This window comes from Ranitomeya imitator, chromosome 1 (assembly GCF_032444005.1).
Source record: "Ranitomeya imitator isolate aRanImi1 chromosome 1, aRanImi1.pri, whole genome shotgun sequence".
In the NCBI taxonomy this organism is placed as follows: Eukaryota; Metazoa; Chordata; class Amphibia; order Anura; family Dendrobatidae; genus Ranitomeya; species Ranitomeya imitator.
The window spans coordinates 836,126,712-836,147,832 of NC_091282.1; the positions used below are offsets into that span (position 1 = coordinate 836,126,712).

General features: G+C 45.2%; 1 protein-coding gene across 1 annotated transcript in view; it reads right to left on the minus strand.

The window, feature by feature from the left end:
* Window positions 1-21,121, minus strand: part of ATP8B3 (ATPase phospholipid transporting 8B3) — a 652,733-nt gene that overhangs the window by 192,857 nt on the left and 438,755 nt on the right. Inside the window, exon 20 of the mRNA XM_069740644.1 lies at window positions 20,580-20,721. Within this exon, the coding sequence (XP_069596745.1) occupies window positions 20,580-20,721 (142 nt within the window). The remainder of the gene's footprint in view (window positions 1-20,579; window positions 20,722-21,121) is intronic.

The following is a 21,121-nucleotide window of genomic DNA, read 5'->3' on the forward strand; positions in this document are numbered from 1 at the left end:
TAAAGGACTGAAACACAGATGGAGCATTAGAAAGCCCGAATGGCATCACCAGGTACTCAAAATGGCCCTCGGGCGTATTAAATGCTGTTTTCCATTCATCGCCCTGTTTAATACGTACAAGATTATACGCCCCTCGAAGATCTATCTTGGTGAACCAACTAGCCCCCTTAATCCGAGCAAACAAATCAGACAGCAGCGACAAAGGGTACTGAAATTTGACCGTGATCTTATTAAGAAGGCGGTAATCAATACAAGGTCTCAAAGAACCATCCTTCTTGGCCACAAAAAAGAACCCTGCTCCCAACAGTGATGACAACGGGCGAATATGCCCTTTCTCCAAGGATTCCTTTATATAACTCCGCATAGCGGCGTGCTCTGGCACAGATAAATTGAACAGTCGGCCCTTAGGAAACTTACTACCAGGAATCAAATTAATAGCACAATCGCAATCCCTATGAGGAGGTAGGGCACTGGATTTGGGCTCATCAAATACATCCCGGTAATCCGACAAAAACTCAGGGACTTCAGAAGGAGTGGAAGATGAAATTGACAGCAATGGAACATCACCATGTACCCCTTGACAACCCCAGCTGGACACAGACATAGATTTCCAATCCAATACTGGATTATGGACCTGTAGCCATGGCAACTGTCATGATCCCAATGGCAGGGGATCACTAAAGGACAAGCACAAATACAAACAAGCTCTAGGGCGATGGAAACTGAGCTGACCGCGACCCTGAACCTAACACACAAATAAAAGTAGCCGGGGAACGTGCCTACGATGATCCTAGACGTCTCGCTCCAGCCGAAGATCTAACTTCCCCTATTAGAAGAAACACAGACCTCTCTTGCCTCCAGAGAAACACCCCACAGAAATAGCAGCCCCCCACATATAATGGCGGTGAAATGAGAGGAAAGCACATACGCAGTATGAAAACAGTTTCAGCAAAATGAGGCCCGCTAAAGCTAGATAGCAGAGGATACAAAAGTGATCTGCGCGGTCAGCAAAAAACCCTTCAAAAAACCATCCTGAAATTACTTGAACTCATGTGCCAACTCATGGTACATGAGGAGCAATTTCAGCCCACTAGAGCAACCAGCAGCAAAGAAACAAATATCTGCAGGCTGGACTAAAAACCAAATTAAGCAAAACACCAAAACAGGAAGATCCAAACTTAGCTTGACCAGAAGGTTCTAGGAGCAGGGAGCAGAGGTAACAAGACACACTGGATACATTGATAACCGGCGAGGAAATGCCAGCAAAGCCAGGTTAAATAGGAAACTCCCATATCCTGATGGAACAGGTGGAACCCAGAGACCCAGGAAAGACAAGTCACCCAGTACCATCAGTAACCACCAGAGGGAGCCCAAAAACAGAACTCACAACAGTACCCCCCCCCTTGAGGAGGGATCACCGAACCCTCACGAGAACCACCAGGGCGACCAGGATGAGCCCTATGAAAAGCGCGAACCAAATCATCAGCATGAACATCCGAGGCAACCACCCAAGAATTATCCTCCTGACCATAACCCTTCCACTTGACCAAATACTGGAGTTTCCGTCTGGAAACACGAGAATCCAAGATCTTCTCCACAACATACTCCAATTCTCCCTCCACCAGCACTGGAGCAGGAGGCTCAAGCGAAGGAACAACAGGTACCTCATACTTCCGCAACAACGACCGATGGAACACATTATGAATAGCAAACGATGCCGGGAGATCCAAACGAAACGACACAGGGTTAAGAATTTCCAAGATCCTATAGGGACCGATGAACCGAGGCTTGAACTTAGGAGAAGAGACCTTCATAGGAACAAAACGAGAAGACAACCACACCAAGTCCCCAACAAGAAGTCGAGGACCCACGCGGCGACGGCGATTAGCAAACTGCTGAGCCTTCTCCTGGGACAACTTCAAATTGTCCACCACATGACTCCAAATCCGATGCAACCTATCCACCACCATGTCCACTCCAGGACAATCAGAAGGTTCCACCTGACCAGAGGAAAAACGAGGATGAAACCCCGAATTACAAAAGAAAGGAGAAACCAAGGTAGCAGAACTAGCCCGATTATTAAGGGCAAACTCGGCCAGCGGCAAAAAGGTAACCCAGTCATCCTGATCAGCAGAAACAAAACACCTTAAATAAGTTTCCAAGGTCTGATTAGTTCGTTCAGTCTGGCCATTCGTCTGAGGATGGAATGCAGACGAAAAGGACAAATCAATGCCCATCTTAGCACAGAACGTCCGCCAAAATCTAGACACAAACTGGGATCCCCTGTCAGAAACGATGTTCTCAGGAATCCCATGCAAACGAACCACATTCTGAAAAAACAGAGGGACCAACTCAGAGGAGGAAGGCAACTTAGGCAAGGGTACCAGATGAACCATTTTAGAAAAGCGATCACACACAACCCAGATGACGGACATTTTTTGAGAGACAGGGAGATCCGAAATAAAGTCCATGGAAATGTGCGTCCAAGGCCTCTTCGGGATAGGCAAAGGTGACAACAATCCACTGGCCCGAGAACAGCAAGGCTTAGCCCGAGCACAAACCTCACAAGACTGCACAAAAGAACGCACATCCCTCGACAAGGAAGGCCACCAAAAAGACCTGGCCACCAAGTCTCTAGTACCAAATATTCCAGGATGACCTGCCAACGCAGAAGAATGGACCTCGGAGATGACTCTACTGGTCCAATTATCCGGAACAAACAGTCTCTCAGGCGGACAACGATCAGGTTTACCCGCCTGAAACTCCTGCAAAACACGTCGCAAGTCTGGAGAGACAGCAGACAAAATCACCCCATCCCTAAGGATACCAGAGGGCTCAGAATTTCCAAGGGAGTCAGGCACAAAACTCCTAGAAAGAGCATCCGCCTTCACATTCTTTGAACCTGGCAGGTATGAAACCACAAAATTGAAACGAGAGAAAAACAGTGACCAACGAGCCTGTCTAGGATTCAGACGCCTGGCAGACTCAAGGTAAATCAAATTTTTGTGATCAGTCAAGACCACCACACGATGTCTAGCATCCTCTAGCCAATGACGCCACTCCTCAAATGCCCACTTCATGGCCAAAAGTTCCCGATTACCAACATCATAATTCCGCTCAGCCGGCGAAAACTTTCTAGAAAAAAACGCGCATGGCTTCATCACTGAGCCATCGGAGCTTCTCTGTGACAAAACCGCCCCCGCTCCAATCTCGGAAGCATCAACCTCAACCTGAAAAGGGAGCGAAACATCTGGCTGACGCAACACAGGAGCAGAAGAAAACCGGCGCTTAAGTTCCTGAAAGGCCTCCACAGCCGCAGGAGACCAATCAGCAACATCAGCACCCTTCTTAGTCAAATCCGTCAAAGGCTTAACAACACTAGAAAAATTAGTTATAAAACGACGATAGAAATTAGCAAAGCCCAAGAACTTCTGTAGACTCTTAAGAGATGTAGGCTGCGTCCAGTCACAAATAGCCTGAACCTTGACGGGATCCATCTCAATAGTAGAAGGGGAAAAAATATACCCCAAGAAAGAAATCTTCTGGACTCCAAAGAGACACTTTGAGCCTTTTACAAACAAGGAATTGGCCCGCAGGACCTGAAACACCTTCCTGACCTGCTGAACATGAGACTCCCAGTCATCAGAAAAAACCAAAATATCATCCAAATACACAATCATAAATTTATCCAGATATTCACGGAAAATATCGTGCATAAAGGACTGGAAGACTGAAGGAGCATTAGAAAGTCCAAAAGGCATTACCAAATACTCAAAATGGCCCTCAGGCGTATTAAATGCGGTTTTCCACTCATCACCTTGCTTTATTCGTATAAGATTATACGCACCCCGAAGATCAATCTTAGTGAACCATCTAGCCCCCTTAATGCGAGCAAACAAATCAGTCAACAATGGCAAAGGATACTGATATTTAACGGTAATCTTATTCAAAAGACGATAATCTATACAAGGCCTCAAGGAACCATCTTTTTTGGCCACGAAAAAAAAACCTGCTCCCAAAGGGGACAAAGATGGACGGATATGTCCCTTTTCCAAGGACTCCTTAACATAATCCCGCATAGCAGTATGCTCTGGCACTGACAGATTGAACAAACGACCTTTAGGAAATTTACTGCCTGGAATTAAATTTATAGCACAATCGCAATCCCTATGAGGAGGAAGCGAACTGAGCTTAGGCTCCTCAAAAACATCCCGATAGTCAGACAAAAACACAGAAATCTCAGAAGGAGTAGATGAAGCGATAGAAATTGGAGGTGCATCATCATGAACCCCCTGACAACCCCAGCTTAACACAGACATCGATTTCCAGTCAAGGACTGGATTATGAGTTTGTAACCATGGCAGACCAAGCACTAGGACATCATGCAAATTATACAGTACCAGGAAGCGAATCACCTCCTGATGAACAGGAGTCATACGCATGGTCACTTGTGTCCAGTACTGAGGTTTATTCATAGCCAAAGGTGTAGAGTCAATTCCCTTCAAAGGAATAGGGACTTCCAGAGGCTCCAGACTAAACCCACAGCGATTGGCAAATGACCAATCCATAAGACTCAGGGCAGCGCCTGAATCCACATAGGCATCGACGGAAATGGATGATAATGAACAAATCAGAGTCACAGACAGAATGAACTTAGACTGTAAAGTACTAATGGCAACAGACTTATCAACCTTTTTTGTACGTTTAGAGCATGCTGATATAACATGAGCTGAATCACCACAATAAAAGCACAACTTTTTTTTCCGCCTATAATTTTGCCGTTCACTTCTGGACTGAATTCTATCACATTGCATTATCTCAGGTGACGGTTCAGACGACACCGCCAAATGATGCACAGGTTTGCGCTCCCGTAAACGCCGATCAATCTGAATAGCCATAGTCATAGACTCATTCAGACCAGTAGGCGCAGGGAACCCCACCATAACATCTTTAATGGCCTCAGAAAGGCCATCTCTGAACTTTGCAGCCAGGGCGCACTCATTCCACTGAGTAAGCACCGACCACTTCCGAAATTTTTGACAATAAATTTCTGCTTCATCTTCCCCCTGAGAGAGGGCCAACAAAGCTTTTTCAGCCTGAATCTCTTGGTTAGGTTCCTCATAGAGCAAACCCAATGCCAGAAAAAACGCATCCGCATTAAGCAACGCAGGGTCCCCTGGTGCCAATGCAAATGCCCAATCCTGAGGGTCACCCCGCAGGAAAGATATAATAATCTTGACTTGCTGAGCAGGGTCTCCAGAGGAGCGAGATTTCAAAGAAAGAAACAACTTGCAATTGTTCCTAAAATTCAGAAAACGAGATCTATCTCCAGAAAAAAACTCTGGGACAGGAATTCTAGGTTCAGACATAGGAGCATGTACAACAAAATCCTGTATATTTTGAACCTTAGCGGCAAGATTATTCAGGCTGGAAGCCAAACTCTGGACGTCCATGATAAACAGCTGGGATCAGAGCCATTCAAAGATTAAGAGGAGGAGGAAGTAGCCACGCTGCAATAAGGCTAGGCAGCAAACACTGAGGGAAAGAGAAAGAAAAAAAAAAAAAAAAAAAAAAAAAAAAACTTCCTCAGACTACTTATCCTCCTACTTCAGCCAATACAATTAACACTTTGTGGCCGGTTATACTGTCATGATCCCAATGGCAGGGGATCACTAAAGGACAAGCACAAATACAAACAAGCTCTAGGGCGATGGAAACTGAGCTGACCGCGACCCTGAACCTAACACACAAATAAAAGTAGCCGGGGAATGTGCCTACGATGATCCTAGACGTCTCGCTCCAGCCGAAGATCTAACTTCCCCTATTAGAAGAAACACAAACCTCTCTTGCCTCCAGAGAAACACCCCACAGAAATAGCAGCCCCCCACATATAATGGCGGTGAAATGAGAGGAAAGCACATACGCAGTATGAAAACAGTTTCAGCAAAATGAGGCCCGCTAAAGCTAGATAGCAGAGGATACAAAAGTGATCTGCGCGGTCAGCAAAAAACCCTTCAAAAAACCATCCTGAAATTACTTGAACTCATGTGCCAACTCATGGTACATGAGGAGCAATTTCAGCCCACTAGAGCAACCAGCAGCAAAGAAACAAATATCTGCAGGCTGGACTAAAAACCAAATTAAGCAAAACACCAAAACAGGAAGATCCAAACTTAGCTTGACCAGAAGGTTCTAGGAGCAGGGAGCAGAGGTAACAAGACACACTGGATACATTGATAACCGGCGAGGAAATGCCAGCAAAGCCAGGTTAAATAGGAAACTCCCATATCCTGATGGAACAGGTGGAACCCAGAGACCCAGGAAAGACAAGTCACCCAGTACCATCAGTAACCACCAGAGGGAGCCCAAAAACAGAACTCACAACAGGCAACCCCAAAACGACCACATCATGCAGATTATGCAACACTAAAAAGCGAATATCCTCCTCATGTGCAGGAGCCATGCACATGGTCAATTGAGTCCAGTACTGAGGCTTATTCTTGGCCAAAGGCGTAGCATCAATTCCTCTCAATGGAATAGGATACTGCAAGGGCTCCAAGAAAACTCCAAGTCCATCAAATTCAGGGCAGCGCCTGAATCCACAAATGCCATAACAGAATAGGACGACAAAGAGCAAATCAGAGTAACGGACAAAAGAAATTTAGACTGTACCGTACCAATGGTGGCAGACCTAGCAAACCGCTTAGTGCGCTTAGGACAATCGGAGATAGCATGAGTGGAATCACCACAGTAAAAACACAGCCCATTCCGACGTCTGTGTTCTTGCCGTTCAGCTCTGGTCAAAGTCCTATCACATTGCATAGGCTCAGGCCTATGCTCAGAGAATACCGCCAAATGGTGCACAGCTTTGCGCTCACGCAAGTGCCGATCAATCTGAATGGCCAAGGACATAGACTCATTCAGACCAGCAGGCGTGGGAAATCCCACCATGACATCCTTAAGGACTTCAGAAAGACCCTTTCTGAAAATTGCCGCCAGGCCACACTCATTCCACTGAGTAAGCACAGACCACTTTCTAAACTTCTGACAATATACCTCCGCTTCATCCTGACCCTGACACAAAGCCAGCAAGATTTTCTCTGCCTGATCCACTGAATTTGGTTCATCATAAAGCAATCCAAGCGCCAGAAAAAAAGCATCTACATCACGCAATGTAGGATCTCCTGGCGCAAGGGAAAAAGCCCAGTCTTGAGGGTCGCCACGCAACAAAGAAATAATGATTCTTACTTGTTGAACGGGGTCACCAGAGGAGCGGGGTTTCAAAGCAAGAAACAGTTTACAATTATTTTTGAAATTCAGGAACTTAGATCTATCCCCAGAAAACAAATCAGGAATTGGAATTCTAGGCTCTAACGTCGGATTCTGAACCACAAAATCTTGAATGTTTTGTACCCTTGCAGTGAGATGATTCACACAAGAGGACAGACCTTGAATGTCCATATCTACACCTGTGTCCTGAACCACCCAGAGGTTAAGGGGAAAAGAAAGACAAAACACACTGCAGAGAAAAAAAAATGGTCTCAGAACTTCTCTTATCCCTCTATTGAGATGCATTAACACTTTGGGCCAGCTGTACTGTTATGGACCTGGTGGTTAGGAGCACACAGAATGACCTGATGGTTAAACTCACACAGGACAAGCTCTGGGAAGTGGGAGCTCTGCTGACCGCAACCCCTAATCCTATCACACAACTAGAAATAGCCGTGGAGCGTACCTAACTCTACCTAGATGCCTCTTCACAGCCTAAGAGCTAACTAGCCCTAGAGATAGAAAATAAAGCCTACCTTGCCTCAGAGAAATTCCCCAAAGGAAAAGGCAGCCCCCCACATATATTGACTGTGAGTTAAGATGAAAGTCACAAACACAGAAATGAAACAGGTTTCAGCAAAGGAGGCCAGACTTACTAAACAGACTGAGGATAGGAAAGGTATCTTTGCGGTCAGCACAAAAACTACAAAAAGACCACGCAGAGTGTGCAAAAAGACTCCGGCACCGACTCACGGTGCGGAGGTGCCACTCTGCATCGCAGAGCTTCCAGCTAGCAAGGCAAAATCATGATAGCAAGCTGGACAAGAAAACAATGAACAAATAATTAACTAGCAGGGACTTAGCTTCTGCTGGAGTAGACAGGTCACCAGAAAGATCCAAGAGCGAACTGAACCAGTACAAGAACATTGACAGCTGGCATGGAGTAACGATCTGAGTGGAGTTAAATAGAGCAGCCAGCCAAAGAATAAACTAAGTCACCTGTGGAAGGAACCTCAGAACCAGCAGCTCCACTCACAGCCACCAGAGAGAGTCCATGGACAGAACTCGCCAAAGTACCATTCATGACCACAGGAGGGAGTTCGATAACAGAATTCACAACAATCACCCCTGACTGCACCCCCTCCCCTGTATTACCCCTGACTGAGCCCCTCCCCCTATATCACCCCTGACTGCACCTCCTCCAAGGTATAACCCCTGACTGAGCCACCTTCCCCCTATATTAGCCCTGACTGCACCCCCTCCCCTGTATTACCCCTGACTGAGCCACCTTCCTGTTATGATGCGGTGGTCTAGGAGCAACATGGAACGAGCTCTGAGGGAAGTGGTAACTGTATTGACCGCAGACCCTAAGCTCAACATAACACTAGAAGCAGCCGTGGAATGCTCCTAACTCTCCCTAGGCATCTCGTCACAGCCTAAGAGCTAACTACCCCTGAAGACAGAAGCAGGAAAACTATCTTGCCTCAGAGAAAATCCCGAAAGGATAGATTAGCCCCCCACAAATAATGACTGTGAGTGGAGAGGAAAAAGACATACACAGAATGAAACCAGGATGAGCACAGGAGGCCAGTCTAGCTTGATAGATAGGACAGGATGGAACACTGTGCGGTCAGTATAAAACACTACAAAAATCCACGCAGAGTAAACAAAAAATCTCCACACCTGACTAAAGGTGTGGAGGGTCACTCTGCTTCCCAGAGCTTCCAGCAAGACAGAAAATAATTCAAACTGAAAATGCTGGACAAACAAAGAAAGCACAGAATGGATAAGTCCACAAACTATGGACAGAAAAAGTAAGCAAAAACTTAGCTTTACTGAACTGGTCAGGATAACAGGGAACTCCAAAGAGATGTGAATCCAACCAGGAACCATTTACAAGTGGCACTAGCTGAAGGAACAGCCAGGCTTAAATAGGCGATAGAGGAGACGATAAGTGGAGGCAGCTGAATACAGCTAACTCCAAGGAGCAGCCATACCACTTGAAACCACAAGAGGGAGCCCAAGAGCAGAACTCACAAAAGTGCCACTTACAACCACCGGAGGGAGCCCAGGAGCAGAATTCACAACACCTTCCCCCTATATCACCCCTGACTGCACCCCCTCCCATGTATAACCCCTAACTGAGCCACCGCCATATTTAGAAAGGAGTCTTCTGAGGGTAAAGAATCTTCTAGTACTGATGATGGTAGAGATTGTGCTCTTTTTTTATTTGTTTCCTTGCCCTTTTCATTGTTATCTTGGATTGTGAAGTATACAGTAAAGAATATGTCCATGTTATTACTAATAAACCAAGTCCCAGATTGTAGAAGTGAAGATGACACCACTCACCAAATGGTGAAAAAAAATATTATCTCATAACAATCGATAAAAATCAGATGGGGAGAGTAAAAACAACAGCAGGCTACGACCGTTTCATGCCTACTGACACTTCTACATGCCTATAATTATTTATTACTAATACACCAACCTTTGTGTGGTCTTTAAAGGAGTTTGGAGGATATCAGTGAACTAATTTTTGTTGAGATAACATCAGAGTTTTGTCAAGATGTGGTGTCGTTTAAAAAATAAAAGTTGGGGGCGTGGCTTCGGTGCTGATGGAGAAGCACCTGTGAAGAGGGAGCTCCTGGGGACTTATCCCAATTAAGCTACTTTCATCGCATTAAGGAGACCCCCACGCCACACAGACCCCTTATATCATCTGCTGATACATCAGAGACCCCCTCCAATCAAGTTCTTGGGCAAAGTTCCCACATTTTGGGCTCCAAAGCCCCAAAGCTGCATCAGCAAGTCTAGGCCTCAGGCCTGCCGCCCAGTGGATTCATCCGCGCTGCCCTTAGGAGGATTCTCTGCCTCCTGCACTCAGGGATAAACTCCCAGAACAGGCTCTCCATCTCTTTCCAGGGTCCCCTCGACTGTCCACCTGCCATAGGAAAGAGTAGAAGCAAGTTCCGAGCATCTGAGACCCCAGCAACAACCAGAGACCGCAGCCAAAATAGTCCCCGCTCTCAGCCCTGCAGAGCTGCCGGAGATCCGCCCTCAGCGGCCGCTATCCACGGGCGGCGAGGGCGAAGCTGCAGCGGTGCCTACAAGCAACCTCCAGCCGGCCAGGAAGCCGAGGACTCCCGGCCGACTGCTCCGTGTGAAGACCCGGCGAGTATCTCCAGACGGCCGGCACCGGAGCGTCGGCGACAGAGGATCCAAGACTCCTCCCACTCCAGGAGCAGCGCCGCCGGGACCCCATCGCCGACGCCGGTCAGGCGCGGACAACAGTGCAGAGCCGCAGCGGCTCTGCCGTTCATCAGTGATTCCCCGCAGCTGCGGGCAGAAGACTTCCCCCGGCCGACACTCCCGGGTAGGAAGCCCCGGATCGCAGGCACACACCGGAGCTCGGGTCTCAGATGGAGACCCGAAGCTCCGCTTCCCCCTTTCAAGACCGCGGCGCAGCCGACGCCGCCGAAGATATCCCCGGCCACAACGGACCGTGCTGGTGGGCACGGAGCTGCAGCGGCGCCGAACCAGGTAACCGCCCCAGCTCCTGACCCCCATCGGGCACTGCCACACAGAGTTTAGTCTATTTTCTGAGGTCCGTCTATTAGCGGTGCTGCCGACATACCGGCACCGCTCCCTATCACCAAGTTCTCCTCCTCCCCAGCAATCCCGGACCTGTCGGCCAGTCCCTGGGGCACACTACTGCAGAGCAGTCCTGGTGGGGCACCGGTTCGATCCCCCCCAATCTCTCCTCACCACCCAGCAAGCTCCTTCAATTAGAGGGCTTTAACAAAATTGCCCCTATCTATCAGCTGGAGACATCTGTGTTCATAAACAGAGTCTTTATGACTGGTTATTCTTTCCTCTGTTCGGCCACACAGTAAATAAATATTTAAAGAAATAGTAAAATACCCCAAATATCTGTCTATGGGAAGTAGTCCCGGCCATACCATCCAGGAATTCATACGCAGGGGCCATTTTGTTGTTTGCTCGCTAGAATTGACAACAGAGAGCAATAGCTCTAAATCCTAAGCTCGGTACCAAAACTATAAAAATTAACCTGTTCAGAGACTCCTACAATATTTTCTCCTCTGTCTTCCCGCAATAAGGAACATTATTTCCTACATTAACAGATAACTAAGGGAAAAAGGTTGAAACTCAGTGTCATTACATCCAACTCAAATACATCAGAATAAATTCAGCCAGGGTATCAACGGCTTCTACGCCTTTTATCTGCCAATATGAGCGGCACTAAACCCAAAGGAAAAATCGCCCCAACCGCGCCACTAAGATCCCAGTATAGCCAGAAACAGGAAAAAACCCTAAGTCGCAGAGACCAGGAAAAAACCAGACATAACTCCTTCTCCTCTCCCAGGCCCAGATCTAGGTCTCCCAGGAGAGACCTACCTAACCTTCTAGAATACGAGTCTTTTAGCAAGTCTCCAACCAGTAAACCTTCCCCAATAAAAATGGACTCATCGTCTAGCCTAAAAAGATCGAACCCAGGCGCAACAAGCGAGAAGTACATATCTACGGGAAACTATTCAGAAGTAGAAGACGAGATTGACTCTAGCGACACCTCTCCTAATCCAACTCCCATGAAGAGCAAAATTAAATATGACAACCCAGGCCCCTTTGTAAGCTCTAATCCACCAGACTACGAAGATTTACTTAACAAACTAGCATCTAAAATGGACGAAAAATTAAATATCGTCGTCAAAACACTAAAGACTGAAATGGATAATAACTTCCAAAAATACTGTGACAAATTAGACAGCATAGACAGACAACTATCCAAACATGAAGAAAGGATCAACAGGCTTGAACACAGGTCCTCAATCTCATTTGACGAACTTGACCGAGTTAACATTGAGTTGAAAAACTTACGCTCCAAGATGGCCGATTTGGAGGACAGAAGTAGAAGAAATAACTTAAAAATCAGGGGAATCTCTGAAGACGTGCCCCAGGACCAGCTATCTCAACATATAAAAGACATATTTAAATCAGCCTTACCTGAACTATCAGACCTAGACCTAACAATTGACAGGGCCCACCGACTGCCAAAACCTCCTAAAGTCCCTGCTGATTTACCAAGAGACACTATTCTCAAAGTTCATTTCTTCAAGACTAAGGAAGCCATTCTCTCCTACTTGAGGGACAAAAAATCCTTCCCAGACCCTTACAAAAATCTGAAGGTTTTTCCCGATTTTTCCAAAGACACCCTGGAAGGTCGCAGAGAGTTTAGGCCAGTCACGTCAGCCCTCCGCGACAGAGTCATTATATATAGATGGGGCTTCCCGCTCAAACTTCTAGTCTCCTTCCGGGAAAAAATCATCCCGATCTATTCGGTCGAAGAAGGAATGGACTTCGTCAGATCATTGGGCCGTTGATCATTTATGTTCTCTATATATGGTTAATTTTCTATTGTAAGGGGTCTCCTTTTCCTTTTCATCATATTTTGGGATAAACCCCCTATTCCCGTCCACGTGTACTAACCCCTTTCTTTTCCTTCTAGGTAGCTCTGTCGACCTACCAGCTTTGTTCTAACTTTTCTTCTCCCTAGGTACCCACCAAGCTTTGGCTGATTTGTAGATATACTAGGGAAGAGTTTTATTTAGGTCCTTGTATACCTGTTGTGATTTTGTGTTTGTTTCCCTCTAGGTTACATCAGCCCTTTTTGTTTTACTCTGTAAATATGTCATTCAAGATACTCTCCTATAATGTTAGAGGGCTGAATAGCCCACAAAAAAGACATGCTTTGTGGAGAGAGTTGATCAGCCTTCAGACAGACATTGCATGCTTACAAGAGACAAAATTCCTGGCGGGGAATCACCCCTACTTTAATCATCGTAGCTTTCCTCATATTTTTGAGGCCTGTAACTCCAGCAAAAAAAGGCGGGGGTGATTACCCTGATCAGGAATAGTGTACCTTTCGAGTTCACTGAGGAATATGCTGATCCAAAAGGCAGATACCACATCCTGATATGCAATATTAACGGCCAAGAATGTACTATAATCAACACATACGCCCCAAACAAAAACCAGATTAGCTTTTTGTCCAAGCTTCTGAAGAAAATCAACAAGGTTAAGAAGGGTAACCTCATCTTCCTAGGTGACTTTAATGCCACCCCTGACAAAACGCTTGACTCTTCCTCTGGCTTGAGACCAGCCTCAGAGGACCTGAATTGGTGGCTGGATAAAAGTGAGCTCTACGACACCTTTAGATGTCTTAATTCCACATCAAGAGAATACACTCACTTTTCTTCGGTCCACCATTCAGCATCCAGGATTGATCTGATATTATCAGACATTTTCTCTCTCGAAAAATTCAAAAAGGTGGACATAGGGGACAGGACACTGTCTGATCATTCCCCTGTCACTGGAGAAGTTAGCCTTGGCCCCTCCCTAAAAAACTCTAGAACATGGAAATGCAGCTCATTTATCATTCACGATTCCATCCATGCGACTACGATTCGTAATAATATTTCCCATTTTTTCAATGAAAATCCTCCAGAAATCACCAACCCCGCAACCAATTGGTGTGCCCATAAAGCTGTTATTAGAGGAACCCTAATAAGCATATCCTCTAAAATAAAAAAGGAAAAAAGGGCAAAAATCAAAAAACTTCAAAAAGACATCCGTGACTTGGAAAAATCCTTAATTAGCATCCCCTCTTCCTCATCTAAACTCCATACAGACTTAAACTCCCTTAAGGTACCGTCACACTAGACGATATCGCTAGCGATCCGTGACGTTGCAGAGTCCTCGCTAGCGATATCGTCCAGTGTGACAGGCAGCAGCGATCAGGCCCCTGCTGTGCTGTCGCTGGTCGGGGAAGAAAGTCCAGAACTTTATTTCGTCGCTGGACTCCCCGTAGACATCGCTGAATCGGCGTGTGTGACACCGATTCAGCGATGCCTTCGCTGGTAACCAGGGTAAACATCGGGTAACTAAGCGCAGGGCCGCGCATAGTAACCCGATGTTTACCCTGGTTACCATCGTTAAAGTAAAAAAAACAACCGCTACATACTTACCTACCGCTGTCTGTCCCCGGCGCTCTGCTTCTCTGGTCTGGCTGTGAGCACATCGGCCGGAAAGCAGAGCGGTGACGTCACCGCTCTGCTTTCCGGCTGCCCGGCGCTCACAGCCAGACCAGAGAAGCAGAGCGCCGAGGACAGACAGCGGTAGGTAAGTATGTAGCGTTTGTTTTTTTACTTTTTAGGATGGTAACCAGGGTAAACATCGGGTTACTAAGCGCGGCCCTGCGCTTAGTTACCCGATGTTTACCCTGGTTACCGGGGACCTCGGGATCGTTGGTCGCTGGAGAGCTGTCTGTATGAGCTCTCCAGCGACCAAACAGCGACGCTGCAGCGATCCGGATCGTTGTCGGTATCGCTGCAGCGTCGCTATGTGTGACGAGGCCTTTAGGCAAGATCTAAGATCCCTCCTCTTCTCACCTTACGAAGCAGCCCTTAATTCCTCCAAATTTAAGGTATATTCCTCCCTGAACAAGCCAACCAAATACATGGCAAACAGAATAAAAAAACTTAGAATCCACAACAAAATTAACAGAATTTCTTCCCTCTCTGACAACACCACTTTGTCCCACCCTCAAGATATAGTTAATGAATTTTCCAAATATTATTCTAAACTATATAACCTAAATCTAGACCCAACATCCCCCCCACCAAAAGATTCGGATATCAAATCCTATCTCGCCAACATCAACCTTCCTTCCCTCTCAAAAGAAGAAATTGAATCTCTATCAGCCCCTTTCTCCCCCTCAGAAGTCGAAGAGGCCATCAACAACCTTAAATCGCAAAAATCCCCAGGACCAGACGGCTTTTGTAATTCATATTACAAAGCTTTCGGAAAAAACCTAATACCCCATCTGGTAAAATTATTTAACTATGTTTCTAATTCAGGTTCCTTCCCTCCAGAAATGTTGGAGGCTTCCATCGTCCTTATCCCAAAGCAAGCGGCCAACCCTATGGCTACTAGTAGCTATAGGCCTATATCTCTTCTGAACTCAGACATCAAATTGTTCTCAAAAATTTTGGCCAACAGACTTAGCGTCATCCTCCCTAGACTGATAATCAACGATCAAATGGGGTTTATTAAAAATAGGCAACCAGCTGACACCACCAGAAGGATCTTGAACCAAATCAAACTCACTAACAAATTCAAAACCCCCACAGTTTTTGTTTCCCTAGACGCTGAAAAGGCCTTTGATCGTATAGATTGGAATTTCCTCAAACACGCCCTTCAAAAATTTGGTTTTAATGACAAACTTATCTCCCTATTTATGACATTATATCAAGGCCCCACAGCTAAAGTCACCTGCAACAATCATATCTCAGACCCCTTCCATATTAACAATGGCACTAGACAAGGTTGCCCTCTATCCCCGTTACTTTTCAATTTGGCCCTTGAACCCCTGGCGGAACACATCAGACAAAATTCTTCCATTGCAGGCATATCCACCAACAAACGCCATCATAAACTCAGTTTATTTGCAGACAACATAATCCTAACCCTAACCAACCCAGTTGTCTCCACTCTAGAAACTATCAAAGAACTTGATAACTTTGCATCTCTTTCCAAATTTAAAATCAACGGTTCAAAATCTAACATTCTACCCATCCACCTCTGCAAAAAAGAAATCAATTCCTTGAAAAAGGTAATATCATTCAAGTGGTGCAATGAAGAATTCCCATACCTAGGGATCATAATTAACAAAAACCTTGATAAGACTGCCTCTTTAAACTTCAGAAAAATAGAGGAAATACTTAAAAAAGATTGCACCACTTTTAATGATAAAAGTTTGTCCTGGTGGGGGAGAAACTTAACAGTTAAGATGTTTACCCTACCAAAAATTTTGTATATCCTTAGATGTATCCCCCTTCCCATCCCCACATCTTCCCTGCTGAAGATCCAATCAAAGCTAAATAAATACATTTGGAATGATAAAAAGCCCAGAACAAATACCAGATCCCTGTACAAAACAAAAATTCACGGAGGAATGGATCTCCCAAATATCACGGCCCACTATAATACTCTTCTACTAAAACAAAGCGCACCCTGGTGGTCAGACCAGAATGAGCCTGCATGGCTCGACTTGGAGGATGAGATCAACGGAAGAAAACCCCTTAAATCCATCATCCTCAAAGCTATTTCCAGTTCCCCCAACAAAACCCATAGCCACCCAATTTTTCAGGCGATTTCTCTCGCATGGTCTTCAGTTCTGAAAAAGGGGGATAGTGCCCAAAGTAGTTCCGTTCAACTCAAATTATCCTTGTCATTTATCTACTCAATTCTGAATCTTGTCCTACCCCCTATATGGGCTGACTTAAAAATTCAAACCCTTGGTGACATTTACACTGGGTCTAAACTCATTGACTTCAGTTCTCTAAAAAATAAATTCAATGCCCCCTCGTCTCTTTTCCTCGATTACATGATCCTGAGGGAAAACCTAAGTCTATTCCTTAACCTCAAACTGAAACTCTCGGAGTCCTCTTCAAAAATCCTATCCAATCCAAATCACTCAATTTTCTGGAGTCACAAATTCATTTACAATAGTTTCAATAAGGATGCATCATTGATTAAAAACGCAGCTCTCATAACCTGGGAGAAATCCCTAGGCCTCTCTGCCTCAACAGATGATTGGGAGGAGGCCTTTTCGGCATTATACCAATCAACAATCTCAATGTCCCTTCTGGAGTCGCATTTCAAGGTGTGTTCCAGGTGGTATTACACCCCAGCAAGACTGTCCCACATCAGGCCATCCAACTCCTCCCTATGTTGGAGAAACTGTGGTCAGAAAGGCGACTTATTGCACATTTTTTGGAGCTGCCCCACTGCGGCCCTCTTCTGGCTGGAAATCTCTTCAATTATCTCTAAATTGTCAGGGTCCCTTTTTACTCTCCCCCCACAACTAGCCCTTCTCTCCTTGGACACCAACCTTACCGACAGATCCCTAGTGCGCATAATCTTGCATGTCTGCTTGGTAGCTAAAAAATCCATTGCCTGCCACTGGAAAAAGGCCACTCTGCCCAATGCAGCCTTTGTTATCAAACTTTTGATGCAACACAGAGAGCTTGAGCTCAAATTTGCCTTACTCAATAACGAGTTTGGCAGATTTTACCAAAAGTGGCATATATGGGAGCAGCATTATCCTCCTTGAGCAACCAACATTCCTAAATTGGTTTATGTCTACGTAAATGTTCACAAGATCTTCTCTCCTTCCTTTCTCACATTAAAATTTGGTTTAGTATTTGGTTTAGTAGTTGTAGTTGCTAGATATTAACAAGCTTTCCACAAGGGCCGTCCCCTTACTTTGTTTAGAAATACCGTTGTCGAGCCGTATTCTGCCTATATGCCTTTCAAGGGCTGCATCCCTTGCACCAATCTACGTTGAATTGTCATTACTCTTCAAAGTTTTTCTTGTCTTGTATTGTATTTGCCCTCCCCTATTCCCCTTTACTCATATCCTCCCCCCCCCCCCCCCTCCCTTCCTCCCCTCCTTTTATTCCCTCCCCCACCTCTCCAGGTTAAAAGACAAAATTCCAATAAAGTTCTTTGGAAAAAAAATAAAAATAAAAGTTTATTGTTAACAGCTCTTTTCAATACCAATAAGAGAATGGTAGATGAAATATATTATTTGAACACTAGACGGTGGCATTGCATTATAAATGGAAAACTCAAGGCTGATAGCTAAACCTCTCAGTGATAGCTCAATGCAGATACTGTGCAAGTAGGGAAGTAATAAATATGACATTTGCCAAAAATTCTAATAAATGAACATCCAGTGGGTTATTATATTCTAAATAAACATTAGGATGTGCCTTTGGTAGGTAATTAAGATGAAGTAAACCAGAACTGTAGACATGTTGAGGTATATCCAGGACAAAAGAAGTGAACCAACAAAGCAACAAAGGATGCATCCCTTTTATTGCCCACTATTTGAGAGACATGAAAGGCATTAGATGTTCCATATGGTACCTCCATTTGATATTTAAGGAATGGCATTGTTTTGGGGGCAACTATTTGGAATCCCAGCAGCAACTTTACTGTGTAATTAGCTCACTTTATCTATTGTATATATGTGTGTATGTTTTATTAGGGGTAACTAGGATTTCTGAGGGAAAGCAGACAGTGAGCGGGGGCGCCATATCGAACCTTTAGGGTGCCAACCTCTACTGCGAAGCAGGATATCAGACATACATGGACCGACTAGGGTCAGACTGCCTGCTTTACCTCAAGATTACCCAAAATGCAAATTTCCCCTTTGTCCTTATAAGGATGTGTGTCTTCATATTAGATTTGATATCTTTTTAAATATCATTAACAAAGGTTATCCAAAAAGTATCATTTCTCCTTGCGGAGAGTGATATGTTAAGCATGTCGAGGTGAGGAGACTTAAAGCCGCAATGCTCCTCTGGGAAATATGCAAATTGTCTCTTCAGAGAGGAAGAGGACTAGAACTCTAGTGCCACCTATTGGAAGTAGCAATCCTAACAGTCAATGTCGACCCTTTAACGAGGCTTGTCACATGACTTAGGATAATAGCCAAGCCAGAATCTCAATTTGCAGACACTGTGTTTCGGGGTACTGCCCCTCATCAGTGCAAACTGGAGATCTGGTTTGGCTGAGTGAGAGGCGTCTGACCGGGATTCAAGAAGTATCGTTTCTCCTTGCGGAGAGTGACATATTAAGCATGCCGAGATGAGGAGACTTAAAACCGCAATGCTCCTCTGGGAAATATGCAAATTGGCTCTTCGGAGAGGAAGAGGACTAGAACTCTAGTGCCACCTATTGGAAGTTGCAATCCTAACAGTCAATGTCGACCCTTTAACGAGCCTTCGAACAATCCGAGGTCAGGCCCAGGAAATGGCACAGTACGACAAAGGAAAGTTAGAGATGAAGTCCAATACACAAGCCGAGGTCAGGAAAGCCAGAGTGACAAAACAGTTTACAGGGAGCAGGCACAAGCAAAGTCAGGTCACAAACAAAGGGTCAGAGTCCGGGAAGAGAATTAAGTCAAGGTGGGTCAGGCACAGAGCTCAGAGGGATCAATGCTTCACAGGCAACAGCAATTGTATGACTGACACTGGGGGAAGCAACTAGCATGCTTAAGTAGAAGCCTGATTAAGGAAAATAAACACAGATTATTGCAGCACAGACCCAGCACAGATTGAAAGCCCCCATGCAAACTAACAAAAAGACAGAAATTGTGACAATCCCCTTATATCACCCCTAACTGAGCTCCTCCCCCCGTATCACCCCATAACTAAGCTTGCCCAATTCCCTGTGATACTTGTGAAGGTGAAGATGCTGGGGTCACCACCCTTGCCTTATCTCCTGAATCAGCTCTCCATTTGTTCCCTTCCCCCACTCAGGGAAGAGGGGAGCTGCCATATACTGCAGTACACCAACCCGACGAACAAGGCAACACGAACAAGGGGGCGACTGAAAATACCAGGCATACAAAATATTCAATCACATACAACAGAGTGAATGGACGGGGAAAAAACAAAATAAGAGGAGAGAAGGGAATTATCACGCTTACAAACCCACGCAACAGTCATAGATAAATCCTCCAAACTCCTTTTCAAATAAGCACCAAAAACACCTCTCCTCTAAGGCCACTTTCACACTAGCGTCGTTTGGGATACGTCGCAATGCGTCGTTTTGGGGAAAAAACGCATCCTGCAAAGTTGTCTGCAGGATGTGTTTTTTCCCCATAGACTAACATTAGTGACGCATTGTGGCGAGGGTTGCGTCGTGTTGTGGCGGACCGTCCGAACAAAAAAAGTTGCTTGCAACGTTTTTTTGTGCGTCGTGTCCGCCATTTCCGACCACGCATGCACGGTCGGAACTCCACCCCCACCTCCCCGCAACTCACAATGGGGCAGCGGATGCGTTGGAAAAATGCATCCACTGCCCCCGTTGTGCGGCGCTTCCACAGTATGCGTTGGCACGTCGGCCCGACGCACTGCGACGGGCCGAGTACGACGCTAGTGTGAAAGTAGCCTTAGCCATGCAGCATAAGGGATTAACCTTTTCAAAGAGTTTCCCTATTATTTATTAGTATAGTATATTGTTTGACCTCACCTACACAATCACCCCCAGCCACCCACTGTGCATGTGATCTTCATTCTGAGTATTAATGAGGATCCAAAGGGGGTGCCATAACGTTATGATATTTTCCAGCTCTTCCTATGATGTGAAAATCCCTTTCCCATTTTACTTTTTCATGTTGTATTTTATCTTTTTTAGTACAGAAAGAAATTGGTATTTACCATAAAATCTCCAGTCACCACAAGTGCCATCTTTCTGGCCAGCAAACTGTCTGTGTGATTTCGGAAGATGGTGTTATCCAGAAGATCTTGCCCACTACCCGAGAGATTGTTGTTGTGCTCCCAGTATTCATCTAGGATATCACTGAACATGGAAGCAAAACAGGTTTCTTAATGTTAAAACAATGTATTTTGCCATAAAAATATTATGCTTTCATAAGCAGAATTTGTACTTTGTTAGGCAGAACAAGTTATGCTTTATTACTTCAAACTATAAATCATTTTATGCCACATCATTTGGCAACATTCTACACAGTTTTTGTACAGACACTTGGTAAACAGACTGGTTTGCTCCATTATCATACGACAAATTATCAAAAAAGTCATTAATGGTAACATGCGCCTCAATTAGTACACAGTACACAGTGCGATTCATACTCAAAACGAACACTTCCTCAGGTATTTGTGATGGGTGTAGTAATGGAATTGTACATAAATACTCTGTAAGCCACCAATTTGGTAAAAGTCAAAGATCAAGAGGGAGG